Source organism: Cydia splendana, chromosome 5 (assembly GCF_910591565.1).
Source record: "Cydia splendana chromosome 5, ilCydSple1.2, whole genome shotgun sequence".
Lineage (NCBI taxonomy): Eukaryota > Metazoa > Arthropoda > Insecta > Lepidoptera > Tortricidae > Cydia > Cydia splendana.
In genome coordinates this window covers 15,864,468-15,892,056 of record NC_085964.1, presented here as the reverse complement: position 1 = coordinate 15,892,056, position 27,589 = coordinate 15,864,468, and the positions used below count along the sequence as shown (strand labels likewise).

The following is a 27,589-nucleotide window of genomic DNA, read 5'->3' as shown; positions in this document are numbered from 1 at the left end:
GTTTAAAATTTTTTGATCCCGGGTCACTGGCTCTGCCACTTCCTCTTTTGTGAGACGGATTGTATGGGATTTTGCTCTCCTGCATTTTTTCCGTGGGCCTAAATTAAGGGCTCGCAGGCCGTAGTTTAAAGGCCATCAAATAACTAAATCCAAACTCAATTTGCGTACGGAACCATCTTCTGTTTTGCAGAAGGCATGATAAGGTTACTTACAAAAGCACAGTTAAGCAACGCGTTGTTTTATATTTGTCTCATTTAATTAATTAATCTCCGTTACCTATACTACGCTCCATATCTCGCATACGAGTAAAAGACCTAATCTGCATCGTCAGATTTCAGGTTTAGAAAAGCAAACCTAGTTTTATTTCATGTATGTGTTTTGGTTTGACGTGCATGTAATGTAAGTATGTAGTACCTGCATGACAGTGTAGTTGTAGTGGTCGGGGTCCCACATGACACAGTACACTAAGAACAGTAGTGAATCTAAGGCCGCTCGGCAAGTTATTTGCCTACTCTTGCGTTGGCGCTTAGGGTTGTCACTTTTATTTTTAGTTAAATATTATTTGCATATTATGAGTAGCACTACGTTTCTATTTATTATAATATAATGAAATGTTCTATCAATTCATAAATAAAGTATAAATCAAACGCTTTTTAAATATTAACATTAGGAAATGGCAGTCATTAAAAATAATATAAATTCGATACAGAAAAAAATCCTCCGGTTTCTGCATGTTCGGAACGCTTTATTGTTAGCGGTTAAAGTAAAGTAAATTCTCATCCTTACGTATAAATTTAGTAAAAAGGTTTTAGGGAAGCATGGGCAAGTAGGTATTTGGTAGGTATTATGAAGATTGACAAGTCCGGGTTTGAGGAGTCGTTATTGAGACACTATATCTTTTTTCTACTGTACGACTGTAATTTTTGAATTAAGATTTCTTATACCAAACTGAAAATGGGTATTTTTAATGTACGGGCTCCCAACTCAACTATAATATTCATTTCGATACAGTTTAGTCAACTATAATGAAAATGACCAATTACAGCTCGCCGCGGTCAAGAGGGCGAAACAAAACCATAGCTCAAATTAATTATTAATTTAAGGTTGTATAGTAGAAACAATTGGGTAATAAATCAGAAACGCGCATGTGACACCCTTAATATAGCAACATCCATAAACTACGAAAACCACTTAGTGTTGCTTGTTAGTCTCCATAGGCTACGGTGGCCAAAATCGGGAAAACAACTGTCTAAAAATTGAATTTAGCGCGGAGCAAGTACCAGGGCCTCATGAGTTACGAGAAGGTGTCATTGACCAACCAACGCGGCGGCCGGGGCGCGTACCAGTATTATGAAGGTATCGCGGCTGCTCCCGTATCTTAGCTGTATACCAGGGGTCACCAATTAGTTTCTTCAGGGGTCAGATTTTTTTAAATAATGTGACCATCGCGGTCCATTTCTACTTGAGTTTATTAAATATGTATTAACATTATATAGGTCGGCGGTCCGCATCCGGACCGCGGTCCGCCATTTGGTGACCCCTGCTGTATACTTTTGGTTTGGTTTGTTTGTATGATTCTACTAGTTACAAGTATTATTTTTGTTGATTCGTAGAAAAAGTATTGTATACAATAGTGATATAATCAAGCTTTTCAATCTAGTACCTTACTTATACTATTGCCTCTGTTCATAGTCATGATCAAAAAAATTAAGGCGTACCGTCAGAGCAGACAAATGCGAGCGGGTGGGTAGCGTACTCGAATGCGCGCGATCACAGTCGCGGTACGGCCCACACTGCCGCCACCGTATTCCCCCGTATATTATGCTAATGTGTGCGTGGCAGCGCGTGCGTACACGGCGCCCGGCGCGCACGCACACATTCAAGCTGGCAGCGGCACATTTCTATGAAGATTCACTACTGTTCTTATACTGTGCACATGACGAGCACGGTGTGTCCGGGGAGGCAGGAGGACAGGCTCAGCGTGCCGGCTGACAGACCGAACGGCGTGTGGCAGCGCCCGCGCTTCCTCGTGCATGTAATGTAAGTATGTCGTACCTGCATGACGGTGTAGTTGTAGTGGTCGGGGTCCCACATGACGAGCACGGTGTGTCCGGGCAGGCAGGAGGACAGGCTCAGCGTGCCGGCTGACAGACCGAACGGCGTGTGGCAACGTCCGCGCTTCCTGCCTTCGCGTACCGGCGACGATGACCTGACAATCATAATATTATAAGTCAAACGCCGAGGCAAATCCAGGTAAGACAGCCTACGCTCCGACCCATTGATCTCCTGGTAACAAATAATGTTTAGTAGCCAATATCAGAGAGATTGATCACTATTAACTCACATTTATAGACGGGTCTATCGCGAATTTATTTTATTACCTTTATTTACCGACGTTTCGACCCAGGTTTCACTGGTCGTGGCCGCAGCTAACTGATGCCCCAGCAAAATGTCAAAACAGAGATTTGTTCACACACACAACCACCACCACCACCACCAGTGAAACCTGTGTCGAAACGTCGGTAAATAAAGGCAATAAAATAAATTCTCGGTTTACCCGTCTATAAATGTGAGTTAATATGTTTTCATAACGCGAAAGTTTTAAATATAAGATTGATCACTAGATTAGGAGAAAAATGCACATGATGTACATTCTCGTTTTACCGACGTGTAACTAAATGTGGTCAGGCCACGTAGCCAACATGTCAATCGCATACGCTCCGTAGCGATCGAAACGCAACTGTCATTGTCGCACTAATATGGAAGCGTTTCGGTGTCGTAGCGATAGCGATTATCACCTTGGCTAGGCCGGCAGTATCATTACTTCAAGGTCCGGACAAAATTATTTTAAAGTTATTGGAATGATAAATAAAATGAAACTATTACATATTCCGGCTGCCTGTCACCCGAGGAGTTGGATTTGTAATTACAAAATCATAACCTACAAAATGGAATAGTCGACTTACCTTCCTTCACCGTCTTCCTCCTTAGCTTTGTCTGCTTCTTCGGCTTTCTTCTCGAGTTCCTTCTTCAGATCTTGAACTTGCTGCTGTAGCAGAGCCTTCTCATTTTCAAGCGTCGCCAACTGAAACTTACTCATATTTATTTCATCTCACTAAGCGGGTTAGGGTATATGTCACATATGTCAACGCGGAATTGGCAAAATCCGATAGCAAAAAGCTTAATGTCTGCGCAATAAGAGCGAAAATGTCGTCGGTCGGGTCGGCTCGCATCGGCTGGCGTCGACGGCTTATTCGCTCTTATTGCGCGGACATAAAACTTTTTCCTATCGGCTTTTGCCTATTGCGCGTCGATATACTGGGAGACCCTTAATAATGTTAATCGGGCTCATGTACGTAAGATGGGATAAGCCACTAAGTACATCTATGAACCTTTTCACAATTCCCTACTGAGCTTAAAATGATAATTACTTATGTGATAAAGGAGAAACTACCATCAGAGCTCAAACGAGGGCACACAAAGTAGCGTGCTGGTAAAGTCTCCGTACTCAAAATGTCTTTTTATATTTTTTTAGGTTTAAGATGGTTATTTATCAAAAGATTACAAGAATAATCACTTCCTGAGAAATACATGTTTACACTAACATAATACAAAGGAGAGACTAATTAATAATTATACAAAAATTACAAAGCCATTTCATATTTACCATCTGGTCTTATACCTAATAGTTATTTGTTTTACAAGGGGGCAAAGTTATTGTTTAACCGCTCGTGCTAATATTGATACCCGAGCAAGCGAAAGATTCCAAAATTGAACCACGAGCGTAGCGAGTGGTTCGAAAAATGGAATCTTGAGCGTTGCGAGGGTTTCAAAGCACGAGGGTTAAACAAAATTTGCCCCTGAGTGAAACACAAAAATTTTCACCACACCAACCCGAAGCAAATATTAAATGTAAAATATCAAACAAAATCAAACCCAACCAAATCCAAATGAATGTTATTAAATATTTATCATCCAAAATCATCATTTAAAAGTAAATTCTACCAGCAAACATAACAAAACAACTCAGAATTTGCATTTGATTACTTTGCCTCACATGTGAATAAAATGCAACTTTGCTATCAGTTTTTGAAGTGCAAAGTAAGCCTTTCCAAGCTGCTGTGGTGAAAAGTAAAAACACCGTGAAAAATCGGATCGCAACCGGAAAAGCGAAAAAATGTGGAATAACCTCGTAACACCCAGCATATAAAGTTTTCAAATTTTTAAATTGAACCTTATTCAATAAGTAAATAGGAACGAATTTAGTTTGTTTTAAAAAGCAATGAAACAAAAGAAATGCTACACTTTATATGATTCATGAAAGGTTCGAATTAGATTGCACTATTATGTACATTGTAATGTACATTTCGAGTAGGTACAGTCGTGTGCACTCGCAACGCTATCAACCGTCAGAAACGGAGAGACATCGCAAGAGAAAGTTTGAAGTCCACCAACATAACCGGAAATGAAGACCAGCCATGTGCGTCATTCAAACAGCCACGAGTCACGACCACTCTGACAAGAGTGCACGACTGAGAAGAAGAAGAAGAAGAATGTACATTTAGTCTCAGGAGGATAAGGACGGAAACACACTTGTGACCGCAGCAGCGGGTCGCACTCGTTGGTCTCGGGGTCGGTGAGCTGGCGGATGGTGTCCCGGTACTTGGTGCACTCGCGCGACAGCAGGTGCTCCCGCTCGCGCAGCTCGTCCAGCTGCCGATCCTTCTCGGAGAGGAGGCGCCGGGTCACGTCGTTTATTGTTATCTGAAAGTGCAGTAAGGACGGAAACATACCTGTGACCGCAGCAGCGGGTCGCACTCGTTGGTCTCGGGGTCGGTGAGCTGGCGGATGGTGTCCCGGTACTTGGTGCACTCGCGCGACAGCAGGTGCTCCCGCTCGCGCAGCTTGTCCAGCTGCCGATCCTTCTCGGAGAGGAGGCGCCGGGTCACGTCGTTTATTGTTATCTGAAAGTGCAGTAAGGACGGAAACATACCTGTGACCGCAGCAGCGGGTCGCACTCGTTGGTCTCGGGGTCGGTGAGCTGCCGGATGGTGTCCCGGTACTTGGCGCACTCGCGCGACAGCAGGTGCTCCCGCTCGCGCAGCTCGTCCAGCTGCCGATCCTTCTCGGAGAGGAGGCGCCGGGTCACGTCGTTTATTGTTATCTGAAAGTATGAGCCATGAATCAGTATGGATTTCTAGTTCATTTTCTAAATGTTAATGAAAACAGACCCCGTAGACAACATGCCAATCGAAACGCAAGCGATTGTCACCTTGGCTAGGCCCCCTGGTCAGATACCGTGGTGTCTCTTTTGATTTTGTGAAAAAAAAATCTACATAGAAATGTACCCGTATTCTTACCTGTTTTTCTGCTTCATACTTCGCCTTGAGCGCATTGATTTCCTCAGTAAGCTTCTGTTGTAACTCGGCTGTCACCTTCGCTATCGCCTCTTCCTTTTCCACCTCGGCGTTTTCTTTCGTCTGCATGACTATAGCGTTGTGACTCGTTATCTCTATCACGTCCGATCGCTCGATCTTTTCGAGGCTGGACTCTGATGGCGACCGGTCCATATTTGTTAGGGCTACGAGACGATATCTATACAAAAAAACATACTTTATTAAGACGGTGATGCGTAAATAATTTGATTTGACCTTTAATATGTCGTTGGTTCAAACGTCAGTAAAAAAATGTATAAAGACGACTAAAAATTCGATCAGGATCCTTATCGTACACAGACAAGAGGTTAATCATTTTAAATCATGTACTGACTCAGCGAATTCACCTTCTCAAGGCAAATGATCTGGCAGTCAATGCCCCCTCGGAGTTGTAACGTAGACATTTTCTTAAATTTTAAATTAATATTTTTGGGTTGAATTCCTTTTCTTATTTCGACGATTTTAACAATATCCCAAACTAACTCGATTAGTTGCACTTATTTGCATAATCTGTTGCATTCAGATGCACCTCTTGATGCTTATCTGTTGTCGGGGTTGTCATATGAGTAAAAATAATTAAAACTTGAGATATTTAGGTTGCCACTCCAGGGAAACTTTGTATGATTTAGATATGTTTTTTAGGTAAGAGAGAATTTAGATGTTAAATAAAACATAGGAATTACAGACTCCAAAAAGCGGGCTCTGAAATGAAACATTATTAGATTTATTGGTAAAATGTATTTCTTAGGCCCAGGAGTGAATTGTTAAATAAATCAGTCAGAATTTTCGTAGGATTTGTGTCTTCAAGGGATTGGCACCCTATTTTTGTTTTGGCCTTTTGTACTCAACATATGAGGAGGTCATTTTGAGATGACATGCACATTTGATGTGTGGACCCCTCCGGGGACGCACGCTCGCATGAGCCCTATTTGTAGTGAGACCACACATTCGCCATGTTGGTCGAAATGCTGGAAGCAGCTCGAGTCCTTCGGTGTGCCCTACGTTGGGCGCCATTCCCAAACACTCGGTTACTCAGTACACGTCTATACTGATATTGGAAACCGGCCTAGCGTGCCACATAAGTGCAAAATGCACCGACAACAGTTCGAGTAACGGAAATCGACACACAGATTATTTGATATGATATTGATATTGTCATTTTACAACATCTACTTTATTTATTTATAGCCTTATATCAGATCAGAATACATTTTATACTATATCTATAGTTTTCCTTAATCTACGGTAACCGATTCTGTGTGCCTTTGGGCAAAGGCCTCCCCCAATCTTATCCACTCCTCCTTATTTTGCACTAATCTGGTCCATGTTTTAGTCCTTCCGCCATGTCTTCAATTTCATCGGGCCATCTTTTAAATTGCCTACCTCTGTTTCTTTTATCTCCTCTAGGATGCCATAGTGTTACAACAACATCTACTTACCATTCGGACAAATTTGACAAAAAAAATTAATGATTTGCTCCGTCGCTTAGGGTGGTATTCCACCTGTGCAATTTCGTCTCTCACTAAACAAAATGTGAGACGCAATACACATTGGACAAATAAATTGGATAGGTGGAATACCACCCTTAGATATCTTAAACTCAGAATTTCATAGCCGAGTATCATCTACTAAAATTTCCAATCTACCATAAATTAAAATAAATTACCTATGAAAATTGAGTGAACCTTACCTTGAGCGCAGCGACTCGATCTCCGCCTTATATTCCAAGTGCATTTTCTCCTGCGCCTCTTTAAGCTCTTTCTGTTTCTGAACATCAGCCTCTTCTAGCTTTTTCTCAAACAACTTAATCTCCTCCCTAGTTTTTTCTAATAATTCTTTTGTACTGTTGTGCTCTGCTTCTAACCTTTCAATATCACTTTGGTGAAGTGTTTTTAATTCTTCCTTTTCTTTCTTTAAAGTTTCTATAACGTCATCTTTACCATCGAGGGCTGCCTTCATATCGCTAAGTTCTAACTCGTGGTCCACGGTCAAGCGTTGCGTTTGCTCGCGAAACTTCAAAGCATTATCTTCACTCTCTTTCTGCCACGCTTCTAAAATTTCTATATACTTTCCTTTTATAAACTTCCTCTGTTCGTCAATTTCTTCTTTAAATCTAGCTAGTTCTTCTCGAATTAAGACAATATTAACTCTACATATGCCATATAATTTTAAAAGGAAGTCTTGCAGCCTTTCCATATTTATTTTGTGAGTATCCATGTTATCCTACAATGAAAAGGGACAACATTATTGTATTCTATAACTAGCCTGTGTGGGAACAAAATAGCATGATCTATAGACGATGATATAGCATTTATAGATGATAGTAGGTATGATTACAGTAGAAGAGACAGAGGACAATTGATCCTATAGGCAGCTTGATCCTCTAGAAATAAAGCTGCATAATAAAGATTTGACATTAGATCTTAAATAGCAAATCTTACACAACTACGATGTCGTCATCCGAACAAAAAAGCTAGTAGTGACGCTAAGAATTGCTATATTAAATTTATAGGAAATTCTTTCCTGCTTAACCTTTTCGACGCCGTGTCAAACACAAAAGCTGTCACTCAGACGCCTCGTCACCGAAGTGTCAAAACTGAAATTGAACTTTATGCATATGCACGTAGGTCTATGTTGCTCTGTGGTCTGCGACCGATTAATCGGTCTTTGGCGTTGAACCTGCGGTGCGGATATATCGGTCATTGGCGTCCAAAAGGTTAATAATTAAGGAGGAATTTGAAATTTCAAAGGACCAGAATCAATTGTCCCCAGTCTTCCCTACACGATGAGCATACATCGGATTCTAGGGGGCAAATTGTATGACGGGATCCCTATCCGTCATACAATTTTCCCCCTAGAATCCGATGTATGATGATGAGGTACAAGCGAAATAATAAAAGAGCGCTACAGTATAGCTGGTACGGGGCCGGTGAGACAGGAGCAACAAAAACAACTATAGTGTCTCTAATAAGACCTCTCTACTCTAACCTTGAACTTGCTGAGAACTTTAACCTTTTAGTTTATCTATAAATTAACCGGCCATGACTCGCCAATCTTGCTCGCAAAAAATGTGATTCGACGAAGCAGATGTAAATATAAAGACTGCGAAACTCCATAAAAAGTTGCATTCTTCAAACAAAAAAGTTACGAGAGTAATATACAATTAGGGCCGATTTAGACAATGCGAGAACTCGCATGCGAGTTTCATACCATTACGGATTTTGATTGGTCGGTTGAATTGGACGTAACCAACAGTCCGCAAAGTAACTAAAATCGCATGCGAGTTTGCGCGCCGTCTAAATCAGCCCTAATGATCACTCGATCGAAATCTATGTGGTATTTTAGTGCGATGGGACTCTGCTCCTATTATAATGCTATCTAGTGAATATCTAAGGGAGATCTACTAGGTGACGTTATTTATATAAGTGGCATTCAAAATCCCAGTCCCATACACAATTTATGAGACTTAGGCCTCGCTATCGTGAGAAGTGATTATTTCAAAGGAACGCAACTTTGTATAAAGACAATCTTTATATTTCACTCATCTCCAGCCTTAACCTTAGATGTATGAAGTATCAATACTCATACTAAAACAACCAAAGTGACAACCAAATTCACTTTAAATTTAAGAATTTATATCATCATAACAAAGATCTAATTTCAAGAGAACATGGTTGCCAAATGTCTTGTTTCAGTATCAATATTGATTCTCCATGCATCTAAAGGACATCCTTATAAAAATCCAGATACGTAAAAAACCAGAGAGGTCCCACCAGAACGATGTTTACGGGCTTAGATTGACCTGTCTTTCGTCCCGACCCCATTCCAAGCTGGACGGTAGCGACTCCTCGATGTAAAATTCCGAGTTCTCGAACTCGTTTCGCTCGTCCGCCTCGAGTATAACGGGAAGGCGCACCTCTGTGACCGTGGACACGGCCATGGTGTCCGGGACGCATATGGTCGATGTGTCCACTCTTTGTTTCTGTGACGTGCTCTGTCGGCTGAGACGCTCAAAGTCGCCTACGTCTGTCTCTGATTCAAAGTCCCTGTGTAGAAGCGGATAGAAGATTAGTTTAATAACGCACGTAAAATGCAATACTTAACTGATTGCAGTATTTATTTCTATAGACATTACTTACTTCTCAAAATCTACTTGAACATCAATATCTCTTTCCTGGTGATCTGAAGAACTTATCCTGAAAATTTAGAAAATGTATAAATGATATGTTGTTATCCCTCTATTCATTTAATATCTTAAATACTTGTTATTATTATTTGCTTCGTTACATACGCAAAATCCATAAATATAGATTATGCTTTGTTTTATGTCATATTGTCTGAAATGGCAATCATGTATGACAATTTCATCACATACAAAGTAAGCAAAATCCGAACAACACAGAACCACTTCTCAGTCTTCCGTTTGTAATATTTAGTTACGAGATGATATTCATTGACGATACGTTTACAAACTCAAAAAAATACTTAGGGTGGTATTCCACATGTCCAAGATCTTTGTCCAATGTGTATTTTGTCTCACATTTTGCTTAATGAGAAAGTGAGTCGCAATAACATTGGACCAAGATATTGGACAGATGGAATACCACCCTTAAGCAAGCTTCTACGTACCTCTGCTGAAAGAACTTAACAGTCGTCTCCATATCATAGTTGGGCACATCTTTAGCCAACTGCGGGAACGCCGTCGCTATAAGCTGCACGTCCTCGTCCGTGACCTGCGGCAGGCGCGCGTCGAACGCGGGCGGCGACTGCGTGGCGAAGGCCGGCGGGAGCTCCGTCATGCCCGGGAACAGGCTTTTGAGGAAGTGCCCTTCGAACAGACAGTTGAAGTCTTGCCGTCGTATGATCTCTTCTTCGTGGATTTTTATTAGTTTCGCCGCTAAGTCTGTTGCCCACTGAAATGAATAGTCACGTTGCATTAACATGATTACTTACAATTACTTATTAGCTTTGGCCTTTGGTGGCAAATTACTTCGTTAAATTTACTAAATTGTTTCAATATAATCATGATTATAAAGTTGTTTAACAAAGCTAGAAATCGATTACCGAACTGTGACTAATCGTTTAATTTAGATTTACATAATGCGTGTTAGGTTCTCAAAAATTGTCCTGAGGAAACGCCGCAAGTAAATTCTCCTGGATCAAAGATACAAATTAAAAAGATCCTGCTGAAGGTCGCCGTGAAGCAACTAGATACCTACTCAGTCCTTGGCCAACCTTTTGAATGACCTAGCAACTCTGCATAAATACGTCTCTTTTGACTTCGATTCAAAATTATTTTGAACCAAGATTGGGTTCTGCAGTCACATGAGGCCGCTCGAGTGAATGGTCCTACTTTGAAATGTAATGCAGCCGCTGTGATCGAAATCGGTTACGAAGATAGACGATAGGGAGAAAAGTACCTTCAAATGCGCCTGCGAGAACATCCTCCGCCTGGCGACCTCGTGCACGGCGCGGACGTACACGACAGGCGCGCGGTGTAGTTGCGCCACGATGTCGAAGTAGCGCGCCAGACGGTTGAAGCACTGGAAGCTGAGCATGGCGTGCGCGTCCTGCACCGACATCGAGTTCTCGATCATTAGGACCGCCCTGGAAGAAAAACAGGTTTTAACAAGCGAATTTCTTTCTTTAGGCAGTTAAGCGATTCTAGCTGCTCGATAGTTACCGCAATACCAACTGGCGACTGAGATCATAATGCTATCTCCTTTACCCTTGTTAGGATCAACCAAGAATGAAATAGTTGGCATTATGACCTCAGTCGCCAGTTGGTATTGCGGCTACTATAGGACGTTCGCGTATGTAGAATAACAAATCAAATGACATGTCTCTTACTGACAATAGACTTCATTAGAACAGTCCAAAAACAGTTTTTATTTTTGGTCACTACTTGCCTATTCTGTTATGTGTAATGGTTTTAAAACTATAGCGCTCTCTCTGGCTAAGGTGGCACTCAATAAGTGTTCCGGGCCAGTTGCACCAACCACAATTTTGAGATGTATGGAACGACAGCTTTCGCTGCCATGATGCTGGCTTTGATTGTGCACAGGAAAACCCACCCTTCAATTGAATTACCCGTGAGGTTCTCATAGAACTCCTCCATAATAATCTGTAGAATCAATATTACCTGGGTTATCCACTCTGGTGACCATAGTAAAAATCATAATATCTACTTACTTTAATCTCGCCTTCAATATATGCGACAGTTCATCTTTTGACTTGGATATTCGTCGCCTAATATCAACTAGAGTCTGGTGTCCCTTGAGCAGTTTTTCGAGTTGGCACCAATGTGACTGCACCAGTGTTGGTAATACTGACGGGTCGCATGCGGCGTTCAATCGCTCTCGGTACTGAAATAAAAACAGTGTTATTTAGATTTGGTAAAGACGAACGATCGGGCAGGAAATGAAGATAGTTACAGATTCGGGCTTTTTAGTACCTATAACTTGTTTTGGGCGCCCGGAAAATTGAAAATCTAGTGGATCGATTGGCGTAAGAGAAAAAGTCCAAAAATGAAATCTTTATGATGTCACGAATGTTGGTTGGACTGATTTGTAATTTCTAATTCCAGAATCGTATGTGTCCCATGAATCCAATAAATCGTCTGGGCCAATGTGTTTAGAATTGCTGCTAAAACTATTCTGTCTCTGCATTTCAATTCGCTTCGCTGAGCAGGTGACCTAGCCTTACCTATACTATACAATGGGTCCAAATGCCTTGCTAATGAAACCTCGACTTTAACAATCTACCAATAAGAGCTATTTCAGCAAGTCACCTGTATTAGCGACGCGGCCTGGTCGTGCTGGTCGCGCTCGAGTTTCTTCACTTCGCTGAGCAGCTGATCTAGCCGGTACAGACGGTCCTCGATGCCTTTGATCTGCTTTAGGCCGTGCACATTTGCGTATTCTAGCACGTTGCATAGCTCCTCTTCTAATTCTTTGAGAGGCTCTGCGTCAATCTAGAAAGATAACATAAAACATATTAAAAATAACATAAAATTTCCAGTTAGAAACAGCAATTTGATTGATGAGTTTCGAAACATCAACACTCCTGACTGTACACCGGTGGACCTTATTACAAAAGGCATAAAGGTCATGGTACAATGTCAGTAAGATCGATTGCTAATATTATTAACGAACTTTTTCTATTATCAACACTTAAAAATATGAATGTAATTATGTCTGACCTTTTCACAGCTGGACTGCGGAAGCTAATTTCATTAAATTTGACAGGGAGAATATTATTTATTTTAGGAATACCATCCCTTGGGGGAAGGGAGGGGAAATTATCACACACAGTCAAGTATAAGCCCAAAGACTAATTTTTTAGATTATTAACTAAATTAGGTAGCTCAACAATTCGAGATTTAGGTATTATTTTAGCAAAAATTTCGCAGTTTGTTAACGAATCGATCGTTCATATCATCTCCACATAATTTAATTATTGGTCACTATCAGGCAATTTTAACAATCACTCCATTCAACGCCCGAAGTCAGTCAGTAGGTCGGATTAAATAAGAATAGTAACCTATAAACCCACTTTGATAAGTCCTTAATAGCTTTGCCGATAAATGTATTACATCTTGCAGTAACCTGTACAGCCCAATTTATTAATAGCACTCGTAGTTCTTTGGTGAAGAAAAAAAACTTTACTTGTTAAGAGCGTGCTTTATAAATCATCTGGAACATTGTATTTTAAATTGTACAAAAGCCTTTTTTCCTCCTAATAGGATCGAACGAGTTCGTGATTCTGAGTAGAAATAACATTAATGGGGACGTGCAGTCGTGCATGAACTATAGGGGGGCAGCATAGGGGCCCTCAGATTTTTGGCGCGAGGCGTAAATATGACGTTTATGCTTCCGATGTAGCCCACAAGACAGCAGAACCTACTATGCACAAGGAAACGTACCGACGAGAACGGTAGATGGTAGGACTTGCTTTGGCAATGTACACGTGCACATGTCGCCGCTATACTTACTCAACCTCGTATCTGCAACACTCATTTGATGACAAAAACACCCGTATTCCGAATGAAAGAAAAGCGACATTTCAATCAAATGATTGTTGCAGATATGAGGTTGAGTAAGTATAGCGACGATATGTTTCCGATTCAGGCCACAAGATGGCAGGCCCTCCAACGCGCACGGTCCCTATAATCCAAGTTTGAAAAAGGGTGTGTACAACTTTAAATAAAATGGCAACTGTCAAATGTCTTACTTACCAAAGCCAATCCTTTTTGACAGTAGTCTAAAATGTCTTGTAACGAAGCCTTGTTGCCCTGCGCCAATATCCAGTGTAGTAGCGTAGGTTCCTCCTTATTTTCATAAGATTGCGCTTTAAAGGTGACTCCTTCGTCGGACACCTCGATGGGCTCGGCAGGCGCTGGCGCATGCTCCGCGTCTTTGCTTGTTGATGCGTCTTTATGACCGAACACTGGAAATTTGTGAAGTGGTTAACTTAATTAGTAGAGAATCTGCTTACAGGTAAAGTTGTGAACAAAGATCTGAAACATCGATATATAGGACATCCTATATATTATAGTAAAAAAAAATGCTAATCTCCAGTGCTATCAAATTTCTTTAATGGTTATTTTAGTCCATCCCTAAGAGTCGTAAGCACACAATTATATAAATACGCTTTCACCCTACTCTTAACCCAGTATAACCCTAAAATCGACCTCATATTCAATATTAATTGACATAATCACTAAAAGAACTTTGGTATTCATACAACATCAAATTATAACTTGTAAACTCGCGTCACTCATGGAGTTTCCATTATGAAAATAGGTTTGTTTGTAAAGTACTCGGGCCATTATCGCAATCGCACTCGAGAGCGTGTGCGGTAAGCATGATCCTCATAGGAAAGCTGTACGTTAACGCGTAATAAAATGAAAGTGAACATTTATTGTAATACGTGTAATTCCACCGCGACACTAAACTACAATTAGTGTTCACACCAAGTCTCTCAAATGGCAAGACGAGTCGCAGCCGGAAACATAAATAAATTGTAATTTCTCATCTTAATTGTTATTATAATTTTTATCTCCGATTATGTGCTGGTATAAGTACTGGGTACAAAATTAAATTCATTTCTCGCCTCTCAAGGAAAAAGCAATTTGACGGGCTACGATCGCTGGGATCGGTAGTTTTTACTAACACGTGCCTTGTGTCACTTTAATTTTGTTTTTGATAACAGGAAAACGATAAGTATTAATAAAACGGTAATTTAAGGAAACTGTAGGTCTTGTATGGATTATAATATAAATTTGTACACATTTTTGTATATGACCGTTTGTTTCTCAATAAATAAAATAAAATAAATAAATAAATAAAGTATAATTGGTCTTGGTCAAACATTTAATGTGTTTCAAATACAATTTGCTACTAGTGCTAAACTATTTACATCGATCAAATATAATAAAAAATGTGATTTCAATATTTATTTATTGGAAAACGATTAGGCGTGAAAAACAAATCAAATATAATTGGTCTTGGACTAACATTTTATGTATTTTAAAAATCTACATCACACTGTGTGACGTTTAAAATTTAACTCGATCAAATTGATGTGATCATACTGATATTTATTTATTTGCAACGACTGACGTCACCTGTCTCGTGTTCCCAATCTCTCGTGAGATCGGTGCGGTGACCTCGCAAATAGGTTTTTGTGTCGAATCATCTCATCTAAATACCCGTAAAAGAGTGTTGACCCGAGTCACATAAACCTGTATAAACTGTTTATTGTTGTTGTTTCTCTTTGATGACTATAAAAGTAATCCAAAATATAAACACATCATAAAAAAACGTAACCTAGGGTGCCGTCAGTAATTTGGGCGGGACACAGAGGCTTATTCCTATTCAGGAATTATTAAATTTGTGAAAATGACTAAATTTTTAATAAGTACATACCTATTACTGGCTATGTGTTACTTAAAGTTTCAAGTAATTGGCACATATACGATACGCCGCATCAGTATGTCATAAAGAGAAGTTTAACACATAGTCTATAAACCTATAGAAGCTCCTCGAGTGGTTAAATAAATTTATTACTCGAATGTAAAAATGCTTACCATCTTCCTCCTCCGATAACTTGAACGCCTCCACTCCAAAGTCTTGATTCGTCTTCTCTGAGCCATCCAAGGGCTGACTTATCCTATAGTATTGACCTTCGAAGTCGGTCTCCTCGAACACGTCGAAGGCCGAGAACCGGTGCGCCTCCGCGTTGAGTTGGAGAGCCGGCAGAATTGGAATCTTGCCTAAAGATTCTAACACTTCGTTGAGACTGAAAGTAAAGTGATTGAGCCAATTTGTGACTTACGAAACAATTGCATAATTTAAACGCGGGAGAATTTTCGGTGCCATTTAGTTTTATGTGTTCGTAATTTTCATATAGAACTTAGATATAATATTACGCGGTATTCACAAGGCCAAACTTAATTTTCTACTTTCATTTATATTTTCGGTCAGTCAAAATCTCGTCATTAGAAAAGAATCTTGAGTCGTCTAAATGGGGCTTTAGTTTTTCTTATTAAAATAGCTACCTCGTTTGATTTCACCTGTTTTAGATATGTCTGTGTGGCGAAAGTGTACAATATTTTAACATTTAGCACTCTAACGCTTCGATAATAAAGACATTCAGATTTATAGAAGTTGGCATACAGACTCCACTCGAGATTGTACGCGATTTACGGTAATGAGTCGGCCATCGGTTTATAGAACGAAGTACAGTAACGGCCGAAAGTTCCCAGTAGTTAGTTTCAAGTATTTCATTGTAGACTGAACTTAGTGACATGCAACATTGCACACAATTATTATACATTTTTAAGTTTATAATGTCTTAGCACCGAACTGTTATCGGCACCAGGTTATGCTTAAATTACAAAAACAGCTTGTATTTATAAAATCTTACTACAATTTTTTTTAAAGATTTGGATCTAAGCTATTTTTTTGTTCTTAAGAGTCCCCCGATTTTGTGCTGTCGCCCTTACATCGCGCTATATAAAAAAAAAATATAATAAAAAAACAGAATATGTAAGACTTTTTGCCGCTACTGTAAGCTTGCGTGACGCTGCTACTATTACATTAGATAGCACTAAGTCTATTTCGTGACAGACATATCGTATTAGCCTCGATTGTGTAGAAACTATACACTAGAGTTGATAAAAAATATTTTCTAAAGCAGACCGAGTAGATTTAAAATGAACGGTATACTTATTAATATTACATTACTCAAATGAAAGTTAGCGTCATCGATACAAACTTATTCGATATCGATATATCGATACAATTTTAGTACTACACATCGTAAATGTGCTTTTCCTTGAAGCATTTTACGTTTGGAAGTTAGTATGGAATCGGTATAAAACAGTTACTAAGGATATGGCTAAATTAAGTTGTACTAAATTAATACTTCATTTTAATTATAATTTAATCATGGCTGAAATCGGTCGATTCCGTTATCAACAAGATTGCTACGTTAAATAAATTTTACCTCCCCTCATTACAGATGTTAGCCAGAAAATGCTATGACAGAGAAACTAATAACGAATATATTTAGAGTAAAAATGTATGTAGGTCATTTCTAGCTATAGGCGATCATTAAACATGCAACAGTTTTTCTGCAAGTCTACATTATGAGTGCTACTCATCGTTTTTTGTTCTATTTGCTAAACACAAAGCAGTGAGACCAATTAAATATTAATGAGTGGTTTACACGTCCGCGTGGCCGACTGGCCGTGTCGGGTGCTCAACAGAAATAGGTCAACTTATTACAATTATACGAAGAAAAGGCACCATAGATGGAAAGTATCGAAACTTATCAACGGGAAATCCACAAGGCCGCGCGACACGTATGATTACAGGTCTGTACTATACCAATGACGTATGAAATCAATAGAATAACAAAATAGTTTTCATACATGTGATTCAAATATACTTTCACGTTAAACCAATAGTGATAAGATCCATTTCCGAATAAGATACGCTATTTTAAGCTTATCACTTTCGTAATAATAGCCGCTGAATATATCATACTTGTATAAGGTCAATGTCGGAAACAGTTCACCTATTAAGGCCATCATATGCTCGGCCATGGTAACGCTAACGACATATAGACGCGAAACTTCGCAACCTCATATCTCCTTTTTACTTTGTTTTGTAATTTGAACTTTAACTAGAATCCCATAAGGTTGTTATTTTATTATACGCATGGGTAGGAGAAGAGAATATGAGAATGGACGTAGGAAACGATGTGTTAATGGTGCAATTTACTAAGGTGATTCACGTCTTTCTTAAATGGTTACAAACACTACGTAAACGAAAAGGATAAAGGATTCGCAAACTGTGTTGTTGCATGATTAAAAACCAGAGTGAACCGAATAAAAGTAGATAAAAATACCATTGTCTACAATATAAGTAATATTCACACGTGATATCTTTGTATGATAATCAGTTCAGCCTTTCAATTGTAGTTCTATTAGATAATAGCAATGCTAAACTTACGCGGTCAATTGTTCGTGGTACTCGTCTTTTTTTAGGCGATGTTTTCTGAATGATTCTTTGAAATTTCTAGATCTCTCGCAGAATTCGTTGAAGATGTCTTCTAAATTCGCCACAACCGCTGACCAACCCTGTGTGAAAAGCAATAATTGTATACCTATATTTCGATCCAATAAAAAAATATGAAGTGCAAAAAATAGAGTTCACATTCAGGCACCAACTCAAATTCAATTCTAGTCTGATAAAGATCTATAAAGGTGTCCTGCGAATACTAATACCTATAGTTACTAATAATGATGTGAGTCATCATCAATCAACACCTGTACAATTAGTATTAGAACATGTCCGATATAAAAATAAATACCAAAGGCCATATTCGTACAAGGTACAACTGTGTATGTACACACTCTGTAAATATTCTCTGTGCTTCAGTCTCTCATAGAACACATTGATCACGGCTGCGCGGTAGTTCACAGGGAAATACATATACTATACTATACCATCGTCGACGCAGATAAATGACCATTTGTAAACCTTATTGTAAATGATACAAGGTGTACTTTTGATCAATTAAATGTGTTACTATTGCGAGTACCTACATACATACAACTGATACAACATTTTATACTATTTTGATCCTTGTGTTAAGCAATCAAGGTCGTTATTTAAATGTGATTGAAATTACGAACAGAAGTAGATTATTGTTAAAATGGCTATTATAACTAAAATTTAAAAGGCAAAAGCGAGTAAAACTAAAATACAGGAAACGAAGAAATATATAAAACTTGTGGCAGCGGAAGGACACCAAAGTCATTCCATATGTTTATTTTTAGCATTTAGAGACGAAATACTAAAAACCAGCGATAACAACAACTTGACATACACAGCGTTATAGACTCTGTAGCACGTGGTGTCGAATTCGCTTCCTTTGAAATAGTACATTAACACTCATATTATGGCACGTGCCACGCTACGCACGAAATTTAACAATGGATCCTACGTTGCTAAAATGAATGAAAAAACTGCGCCATAGTCGACTTCCGAACAACAACATAAAATCAGAGAGTATTTTGAATGATCTATGATTTTAAGACGCGGACCGGACTATGTTATTTTGAGTTTTATATGTTAATTTTGTCAATCAGATTTCCAACTTGTTTTTGAGTTGATACCTGTGGAATCTACTAGTCATACTTACCTGATGTTGCAAATGCTGCTCATGAACCAACTGATCGCAGCTCTTAGAAACATCGTGCGCGAGATCACTGAACTGCTGCGCAAGCGTCGCGCACTTTATCACAGTGTTGACGGTCGGCTGAAGTGAACAGCACATGTCAACGTTCGCCTTCAGCTCCGCTAGGGATTTCCCCTCCACTCCGCTTCGGGTGTCACTCCGGAACTCGCCTGAACTTAGCTCCACTATTGGACTAAGGTCGCTGTACACTACGAAAGAATGGGAAAGGTATATTGAGTGACACTTGTAGAAAGACATGTTTATATAATTTACACGATTTGTTACTATGTTAACTACAAAACCCTCGTGTTTCTACAAACTTCTTTGTTACAAAAGGTCAAATAGAGTTCTAACCGTTGAAACGGTAAACGTATATTAGTATGACCGAATTTAAAACCCAAATCAAATTATTATCGGTGGGTATAGTCTCACACACACAGCTCTGAAATTAAGGCACGTTATGAACCTACTATTATGTAGAGAAACTATGTTGAGAAACCGTACAAAAACCTCTCAAATCATCTGGCTACCCGCTAAGTAATGCGATCTATCGATCAGGACATTAAAAATATTTTCTTTCCATCATTACCACGTCTGGTTGCATGAACCTTCCCGTATAATATTAGAGGTTTTGTGTATTAATAAGGCTAACCGTAAAATAACCTGATTAAACGTGTGCGTCAGACCGGTGCATGGACCTCGGAAATTCCAAGGAAAAGTTTAGAGATATTTGATACCTTTTGTGAACACGAGTAGTTAAAACATTATCACAGGTCAGGGGAAAATAAACCTTGAATAAACGAAGTAAAGACTATGACAACAGTAATCCTTACTTACTTCAACGTATGTCGAGGAGTCTTATAAAAGCCCGAGTCCTACCTATTCCGAAAATAAACTATCGTCAAGAAAAGGTCCAACCGCCATTCTGACGCACATCGTTGTGTGATGCACATCACGCCGAGTAAGGTTCGTTCACTATAGATCTATAATTAAGAAACTGGTTCAACAATTACTGGTATCAACTACTGGTATCAACTGCAGATACCACTAAATTACGACAGTATTAACTCACCGATATAGGCTATAATAATCGAAACGATTTGTCATTAACAAGTTTTATTCTGATTTTATTGTCGCTATAACTCCGTACGTTTGACCTCCATTGTCTCGGGAGTAAATTATACCTACTTATTGTCATCTGCACGTGTATTAAAATAGAGATTAATCGCCTATTTGTGAAATAGCTAACTACTTAATTAGATCATAATTTGTAATCCGTAATGTGGTTATGAAAACTAAATAATATTCTGTACACTTAACATTATTTGGATTATATCACGAAGTTAACTCTCAGTTTCAATCAACATTTTTTGACGCAAGACACACATTCGATATTACGTTACGTACCTACGTAATTTACGTACAATGTACAGTAAACCAATTTGAATCCTAGACCATTATAGAACCTTGCCACTTTGACTACTAGATACATGACATACATCACTCAATAAGCACTGTCGTAGAAGATAAACAACATTGATTCATTATGACATGGTTCTATAGTGGCCTAGGAATCAAATTAGTTGACTGTACGTTACAGGATAACTCAGCTCGTCATGCAGCCTAGTTCCAAAAAAGAATATGTATTCTACAAAATTATCAGACATGTCAAAATATCAATCAACCATTACAAGTTACAGCACACCAAGGTCAAATGATATAAATAAAGTGGGTCTTTTTCGTTTTAATTTGCTCCTACTTATTAATATGAAGAGACCAGTAAATTACAGAACTCGTAATTATAAGAGGTTCAGAACAAAAAACAAAATTAATAATAATGGATTGCATAGACACAACGAAAATTAACCCCACTAAAGCCTTCCACAAGCATTTTTTTATGTATCCTCCTGAGACCCAGAAAGTTCAAAATTGATTGTGGAATTTGTACCAAAATTTGAATGAGGGGTCTCAGGAGGGTATATAAAATAAAAAGTTTAAAGGACTTACTGGATTGCTTCAAATGGCTCTCCTTCTCCGATGGCTTGCTAAACATGTATATGGGGTTTGTGTCCGTGCCGGCACTGTACGAAGACACCATGTGGTCGGACTGCAGCACCTCCCCACCACTTACGAGGAGAACTAGGGAGCTTGCTGCTATTTTTGTCTTCCTTTCTATCGCTGCTTTTAAACTTGACACACTGAAAGAAAGTATTGTGTTAAAATATAAATACCCTTTAGCTGCACACTGTCATTGACTTATATACCTCAATGTGCGCTGTAGACCATGCAAACCTTAGATCCATGTATTTTTTTTTCAGAAACAGAATCAACAAAAAAATCCGTATAAGTTACCATAAAATCAACTGAGAAATTCAACCTGTAGAGTAGAGGAGAACTACATACAAAATAATTTATGCCTAAGCTGAAACAGAGATGCTTCACTAGCGCATTGCACTTGCTTTGCCAAAAAATTGTTTTGTACCTGATGTACCTCACATTTGTACCAGTATAATAAATAGCACCAACAAGATGCACATAAATTGATATTAAGATGTTTGTGTCATATTTTTTCAATTACAATAAGCATCTATGTATAATGCCAAAGAAGAAAATTATTGTATCTAATGTAACTAACTAAAATTTACCTCTGCAGCGTGAGATTCATGTCATACGTGGTCATCTGACCAGCATCCACATGGAAAACATACAACATTTTGGCAGTTTAATATTGCTTCCAACTAAAATCAGTTCTGTGTAATCACCTCCTTACTGGTTACATTTGCAATGTATCCTCACACTGCAACAAAATATAAATGATATGTATTGTTGACATTATTTGTGTTCTGTTTATTAGGTAAAGTATGATTTTGTCTTAAGATACAGCATGAGTATGTCTAATAAATAATAAAATGAATGTTTAAATTTATTGCATAGGCAATGGTAAAAAACAATAGATTATCCACAGAATATTTGCTATAACTTTACCAACATTGATAAAGTCTTACCTCAGGTGCTGCTTACCTAAACTACCTAACTAACATAAGTTAAACATGTTTTAGTATTTCCATTATTGTTTTACTTTTCAACAAGCTAACAACTGTATCAGTAACAGTCTGTATCTTTAGGTATTTAAATAGAAGTAAACAAAATCTACCCTCAAATGGCTCCTTAAGCCAGTTGAGGGTACCTACATGAAAACATTACATGATCAAATAATGTAGGTTAAAATCAGGGCCGTGTTGCATAATAAACTACAACTAATATTACAAGCGCAACTCCTTTTCTAATAAGTGAATTAGAAAAGGAGTTCCGCTTGTTATATTAGTTGTAGTTTATTATGCAACACGGCCCAGGTCGTTCAGTGACAGATCCAGGCGGTTTTGTATTTGGTTGGTTAACCAATAAAGGTTATAACTACCCGAAAATGTACAAATAATTTGTTTACTTTTATTTAAATACCTAAAGATACAGAGTATAGCATTAACCTCTTGTCTGTGTATATGACAAGGAATGTTGACCGAAGTATTAGTAATTGTTTACCAATTTATTTTCCAAGAACAAATTTTTCTGCTCTATACAGCACAACTGAGATTCGAACCCACAATTTATGACCACCACACATATGAAAGGTTAATGTCAATGTGTGGAAGCATTAGGAATACTGTCACATTCCACATTAACATATGTTGCTTTTACATTGAAGGCACACAGCACAGTGCAAACTTTGCAAAGTTTTCTAACTGCATGGAAATGATAGCTCAAACCTTTTCATACAATAAGGCAAAGCCTGTGTCCAGCAGAAGAATCTAAGACTGACAGTAGTTATTCTTTGAGCTTGGTAAGGCCATAGAAAAAGGCATATAAACAATTGTGACTTTCCATCAGAGAAGAGTCCTTAGGCTTGATAAGCAATAAGGACCATTGTATCAGAATTTCTGTTGGACTTTCAGACAAAAAACTTCTTATTGCACTTGAAGCATGAGGACCCTTTTGTGTTGGAAAGCCACAATTAATTTATATTTAGTATAAGGAACTTTAGTGTATTAAAGAGTGGCCTAGCACTAACAGACATCACCATGGCAAAGAACTACAAGAACAAGTTGAATGACTGATAAGATATAATACTTATTTTAGTAAAGTATCTTATAATTAATGAAATAATCAAAGATTAGGTGATGCTTATCTTAGTTTAGTCTTCATGTTATTTATATTTAGAGTAAAACAAAATAGAGCTTAAATCACTTAAAATGAGTATAAAGTTCGAAAAAATAATATGCTTATACCTGTAAACAAACAATTTTTTATCATAACAACTAAATCTTTCTTGATTAGAGCTAACAAATGTTTGGCTGTATGACTCATTGTTTTTAAAAATATGTGTAAACAAGCTCAATGATATGTTTTTATTTCATATATTATATTATTAACTAATTCCTGTAATATTAAGTAAAATGGTACTTTAGTATGTACCAATACAAATAGGTAATAAACCTATTATTATCGTATAATTGTGGTAAATATTTAATATGTCCATTACAAACCAATATTATGGTTAATCCTGACAGTAGGTATATGAAGTAAACACATCAGTTTCAAAACAGGTATCAATTCTCATATTCAGATATAGTAGTTTGTAAATGAACTCACTCCTGTCATGATCTCCTTACCAAAGTACCTATTTTATCTTTAACATGAAATCAATGCGTGCACGATATCTGCGCGCAAATTTACCTTAAATAGTCCACTTTATCTTATTGACCCCAAATATCAAAATTTTATTATGGGAGCATGATTATCAACAACAAATACTGCTGCTAAAAGCAGTGGGATGAAAAGTGGAAACAGATTATTTAAACAGACGCGCGCTATTATAATCCGCCTAAATTAAGGCCATGCGCAAAATAAATAACACCTATGTTAGTACTCTCCTAAAATAAACAACGTCATTAATAGTATGATAATTTTATATGGACATTCATTCCATTTAATACTAATAATTTCAACCAAAAACAATAGCTAAACATGTATATAATAAATCAAAGTACGAGTACTCTACAGTGAAATATTTTTTGCGTTTGAACAACAAAGATTCTGTACTTACACAAACACATAATCGTAATCGACCATCCAGCTTTCAGTAGGCACTGTTAGTGTTACATTGTTTGATTTATGATACATATAGAATCATTTTGCACTGTAATCCAGTAATATTAAGTAAAAGCCAGTCAATTACACTAAAATAAAACGCACTGACTACAGTTGAAGCTCTTGAGGTCAACAGCAAAGCAACCACCATTGCTCGATAATCGCAATAGTCAAAAACTCAGCTGACAGTTTCGGTGTTGCCACACTTAAACTTTCAAACACTACCAAAATAATGTCCTGTTATAGTTTGTTATTTATAGAAAAAATCCTAATCTTGTCAGTAGAGAAAGGCGCGAAATTCAAATTTTCTATGGGACGATATCCTTTCGCACCTACATTTTTCAAATTTGCCGCCTTTTTCTACTGACAAGATCTGCTTGACCCAGTATAGAAGCCAGACCGAAAAAAGTCTGCAGCGATTTTGATAGCCCACGCAGAGCAAGTGTAATTTTAAATGTCAAACTTCTACAAAATTATGACGGTTAAAATAACACTTGCACTGCGTGGGCTATCAAATTTATCAAAATCGCTGCAGACTTTTCTTGATCTAACTTTAGCTATTTTAGGCTGTACTTGTGTGCTTTTGTATTAAGCACACTTAAATAAATAAATAAATATTAGGGGACATCTTACACAGATCAACCTAGCCCCAAACTAAGCAAAGCTTGTACTATGGGTGCTAGGCGACGATATACCTACTTATATAGATAAATACATACTTATATACATAGAAAACTCCCATGACTCAGGAACAAATATTAGTGTTCATCACACAAATAAATGCCCTTACTGGGATTCGAACCCAGGACCATCGGCTTCGCAGGCAGGGTCACTATCAACTAGGCCAGACCGGTCGTCCTTCATATATTATTCTTAAATATACTAGCGTATATTTAAAAATACACTCAAATACGGTATAGAATATAGTATCTTGTTCCGCCCAGCTTATCTCTTTCTCGCTTTCACTCATAGCTGCGTCCTTAACGGACGTACGCGGGCAATGAATCACCTTCCACTTGATCGAACAGAGGACCTACCGCGAACACCGAAGTTCGCAAAATGGTAGCATCTCTTATTAATAGCTCTTCTGTCTATAGGCTTTGGAACGCGTACAGCGTGCCTCGTAGTCGTACGTCTCTTGTACGGCTGTTTCATACATTTTGGCTGATCTGGAATTCTATACCTATTCACGTTATAAAATATTGCAGGTCATTAAAAAAACACCACCAAATGTTAACGCGATACTGGCGTTAACTATATTCTTGTCTTTGTTGTAGAATTATTGAAACTAGTTTTATAATAATAAATTAGCATATTTATTGTACTTTTTACATTGAGATGTTGACATTAAGAAATATCTTTTGCTAATACCTTCTCGTATCGCCGTAGTCGGGTAGGTACCTAATACGCGGATAGAATCCAGAGCGCTTGTAGATTCGTAGTTCGAATTACCTACCCGATAAATTAATGTTTTTCGGGTGCATGCAAGCAAAGCCGGGTGCAAAAGCTAACAATATGTATATATTTGAAATGTGCTAATACAGAGGGGCTAGCTATCTTTCTCTGTCACTCTAATTACGCCGTAATAATAAGAGATGCTACCATTTTGCGAACTTCGGTGTTCGCGGTAGGCCCTCAGGCTTCGGATCGTACTAAAGTCGCAATATGGTACGCCCGTCTATAATACCAATGCATTGAGCTGCAAACTGCAAAGTAATTTGGCGGCAAGGGTAACTGGTTTTTAAAATCTGTTTTTCTGTCGACTGTTATCGTGGTTTGTTATCGGGATGTGCTATTTGTCAGACAAATGTATATTTCGAGAGATGCAATCCACTCCATACTTAGTGCATGAAGTTCAAAGAATATAATACTCACTATTGTCAGAGGGCCTACCGCAAACACATAAGTTCGTAATATGCTAATTTCGCGGTAAACCCTCTGGTTTGGCTCCTCGCCTAGAAGGCATATTTTTTTAGACTTAACCTCTCTATTACAATTGTAGTTTGGCAAGCCATTTCCGTCAGCAGAAGAAGGGGGCAAAATTAAAAAAATAAAATTTGAATTTCGCGCCTTTTTCTACTGACAAAGTGAGTTTACACGAGTATACATAAATTTATGCATTTCTGATTCTTTGGTTTTAGTAAATTATTGACTAGAAACTACTATTAGTAGTTTTTTTTTGTTTATGGCAATAAATAATTCTCGGAGCGTTTAGTTTTTGCATGGTAAAAATAATAATTAAAAATACACTGCTGTGACGAAAATTATACCAAAGCACAACTTTACTTTTTATTTATCATATTAAAGTAACTGTTTACTCATCACTAATTTATTTAAATAGGAAACAATATTTGCTGTACCTATACTTTTCCCATGTTTTGGAGCGTAGTTTCCGTCTCCGTATAGAATAGTATAGAAAAAGCGCCATTTTCAAATGCCCAGATGATAATAGTTCCAAAGTTCTAAAATACTTGTTTATGGTTCTAACAATGACCTTGATTGACCTATAAATCTAGTCTATAAATATAATTTTAGTAACATTATCTTAGACCGCTTACCGCTATACCACACTGTTTCTGAAAGCCACTAAAACTTTCTCCCACCTCAACTCGCAAATCTATTGGCTTATATTGTATGCAGGGGCGCCAAGCTTATAGCTTTGCTGACTGTACATACCATTCGAATTTCATTACAATATTTGTAATTATCATTGAATCTCTAACAAAATAGGGTAAAAAGAAGATTGAATTTTAACCAGAGGCTAAGCAATGCAGGCTTGGATAGAGTGGGTACTTTAAAAACCGGGCAAGTGCGAGTCGGACTCGCGCACGAAGGGTTCCGTACCATAATGCAAAAAAAACGAAAAAAAAAAGCAAAAAAAAACGGTCACCCATCCAAGTACTGACTGACCACTCCCGACGTTGCTTAACTTTGGTCAAAAATCACGTTTGTTGTATGGGAGCCCCATTTAAATCTTTATTTTATTCTGTTTTTAGTATTTGTTGTTATAGCGGCAACAGAAATACATCATTTGTGAAAATTTCAACTGTCTAGCTATCACGGTTCGTGAGATACAGCCTGGTGACAGACGGACGGACGGACGGACGGACGGATGGACGGACGGACGGACGGACGGACAGTGAAGTCTTAGTAATAGGGTCCCGTTTTACCCTTTGGGTACGGAACCCTAAAAATCAACAAATTGGTACCATTGCTTGATAACAATGATAATATCATTTATTTATCTAAATTAAATA

At 38.1% G+C, this 27,589-nt stretch overlaps 1 protein-coding gene across 4 annotated transcripts in view; it reads right to left on the bottom strand.

Moving 5' to 3' along the window:
* Positions 1 to 24,509, bottom strand: part of LOC134790820 (RB1-inducible coiled-coil protein 1) — a 29,032-nt gene extending 4,523 nt beyond the window's left edge. For 3 of the 4 annotated variants that reach the window (XM_063761776.1, XM_063761778.1, XM_063761779.1), the window contains exons 1-18: positions 24,289 to 24,509; positions 21,833 to 21,984; positions 21,195 to 21,385; positions 19,152 to 19,396; positions 17,957 to 18,084; positions 15,526 to 15,737; positions 13,672 to 13,883; positions 12,226 to 12,408; positions 11,628 to 11,800; positions 10,856 to 11,042; positions 10,065 to 10,348; positions 9,575 to 9,631; positions 9,352 to 9,481; positions 7,126 to 7,658; positions 5,361 to 5,595; positions 4,994 to 5,164; positions 2,967 to 3,085; positions 2,056 to 2,209 (exon numbers count right to left, since the gene is read on the bottom strand). In XM_063761776.1, the coding sequence (XP_063617846.1) occupies positions 2,056 to 2,209; positions 2,967 to 3,085; positions 4,994 to 5,164; positions 5,361 to 5,595; positions 7,126 to 7,658; positions 9,352 to 9,481; positions 9,575 to 9,631; positions 10,065 to 10,348; positions 10,856 to 11,042; positions 11,628 to 11,800; positions 12,226 to 12,408; positions 13,672 to 13,883; positions 15,526 to 15,737; positions 17,957 to 18,084; positions 19,152 to 19,396; positions 21,195 to 21,385; positions 21,833 to 21,900 (3,282 nt within the window). In that variant the 5' untranslated portion in view covers positions 21,901 to 21,984; positions 24,289 to 24,509. Of the gene's footprint in view, positions 1 to 2,055; positions 2,210 to 2,966; positions 3,086 to 4,993; positions 5,165 to 5,360; positions 5,596 to 7,125; positions 7,659 to 9,351; positions 9,482 to 9,574; positions 9,632 to 10,064; positions 10,349 to 10,855; positions 11,043 to 11,627; positions 11,801 to 12,225; positions 12,409 to 13,671; positions 13,884 to 15,525; positions 15,738 to 17,956; positions 18,085 to 19,151; positions 19,397 to 21,194; positions 21,386 to 21,832; positions 21,985 to 24,284 lie in introns of all 4 variants that reach the window. The other variant, XM_063761777.1, reaches the window with a different exon arrangement.
* Between the last annotated feature and the right edge of the window lie 3,080 nt (positions 24,510 to 27,589).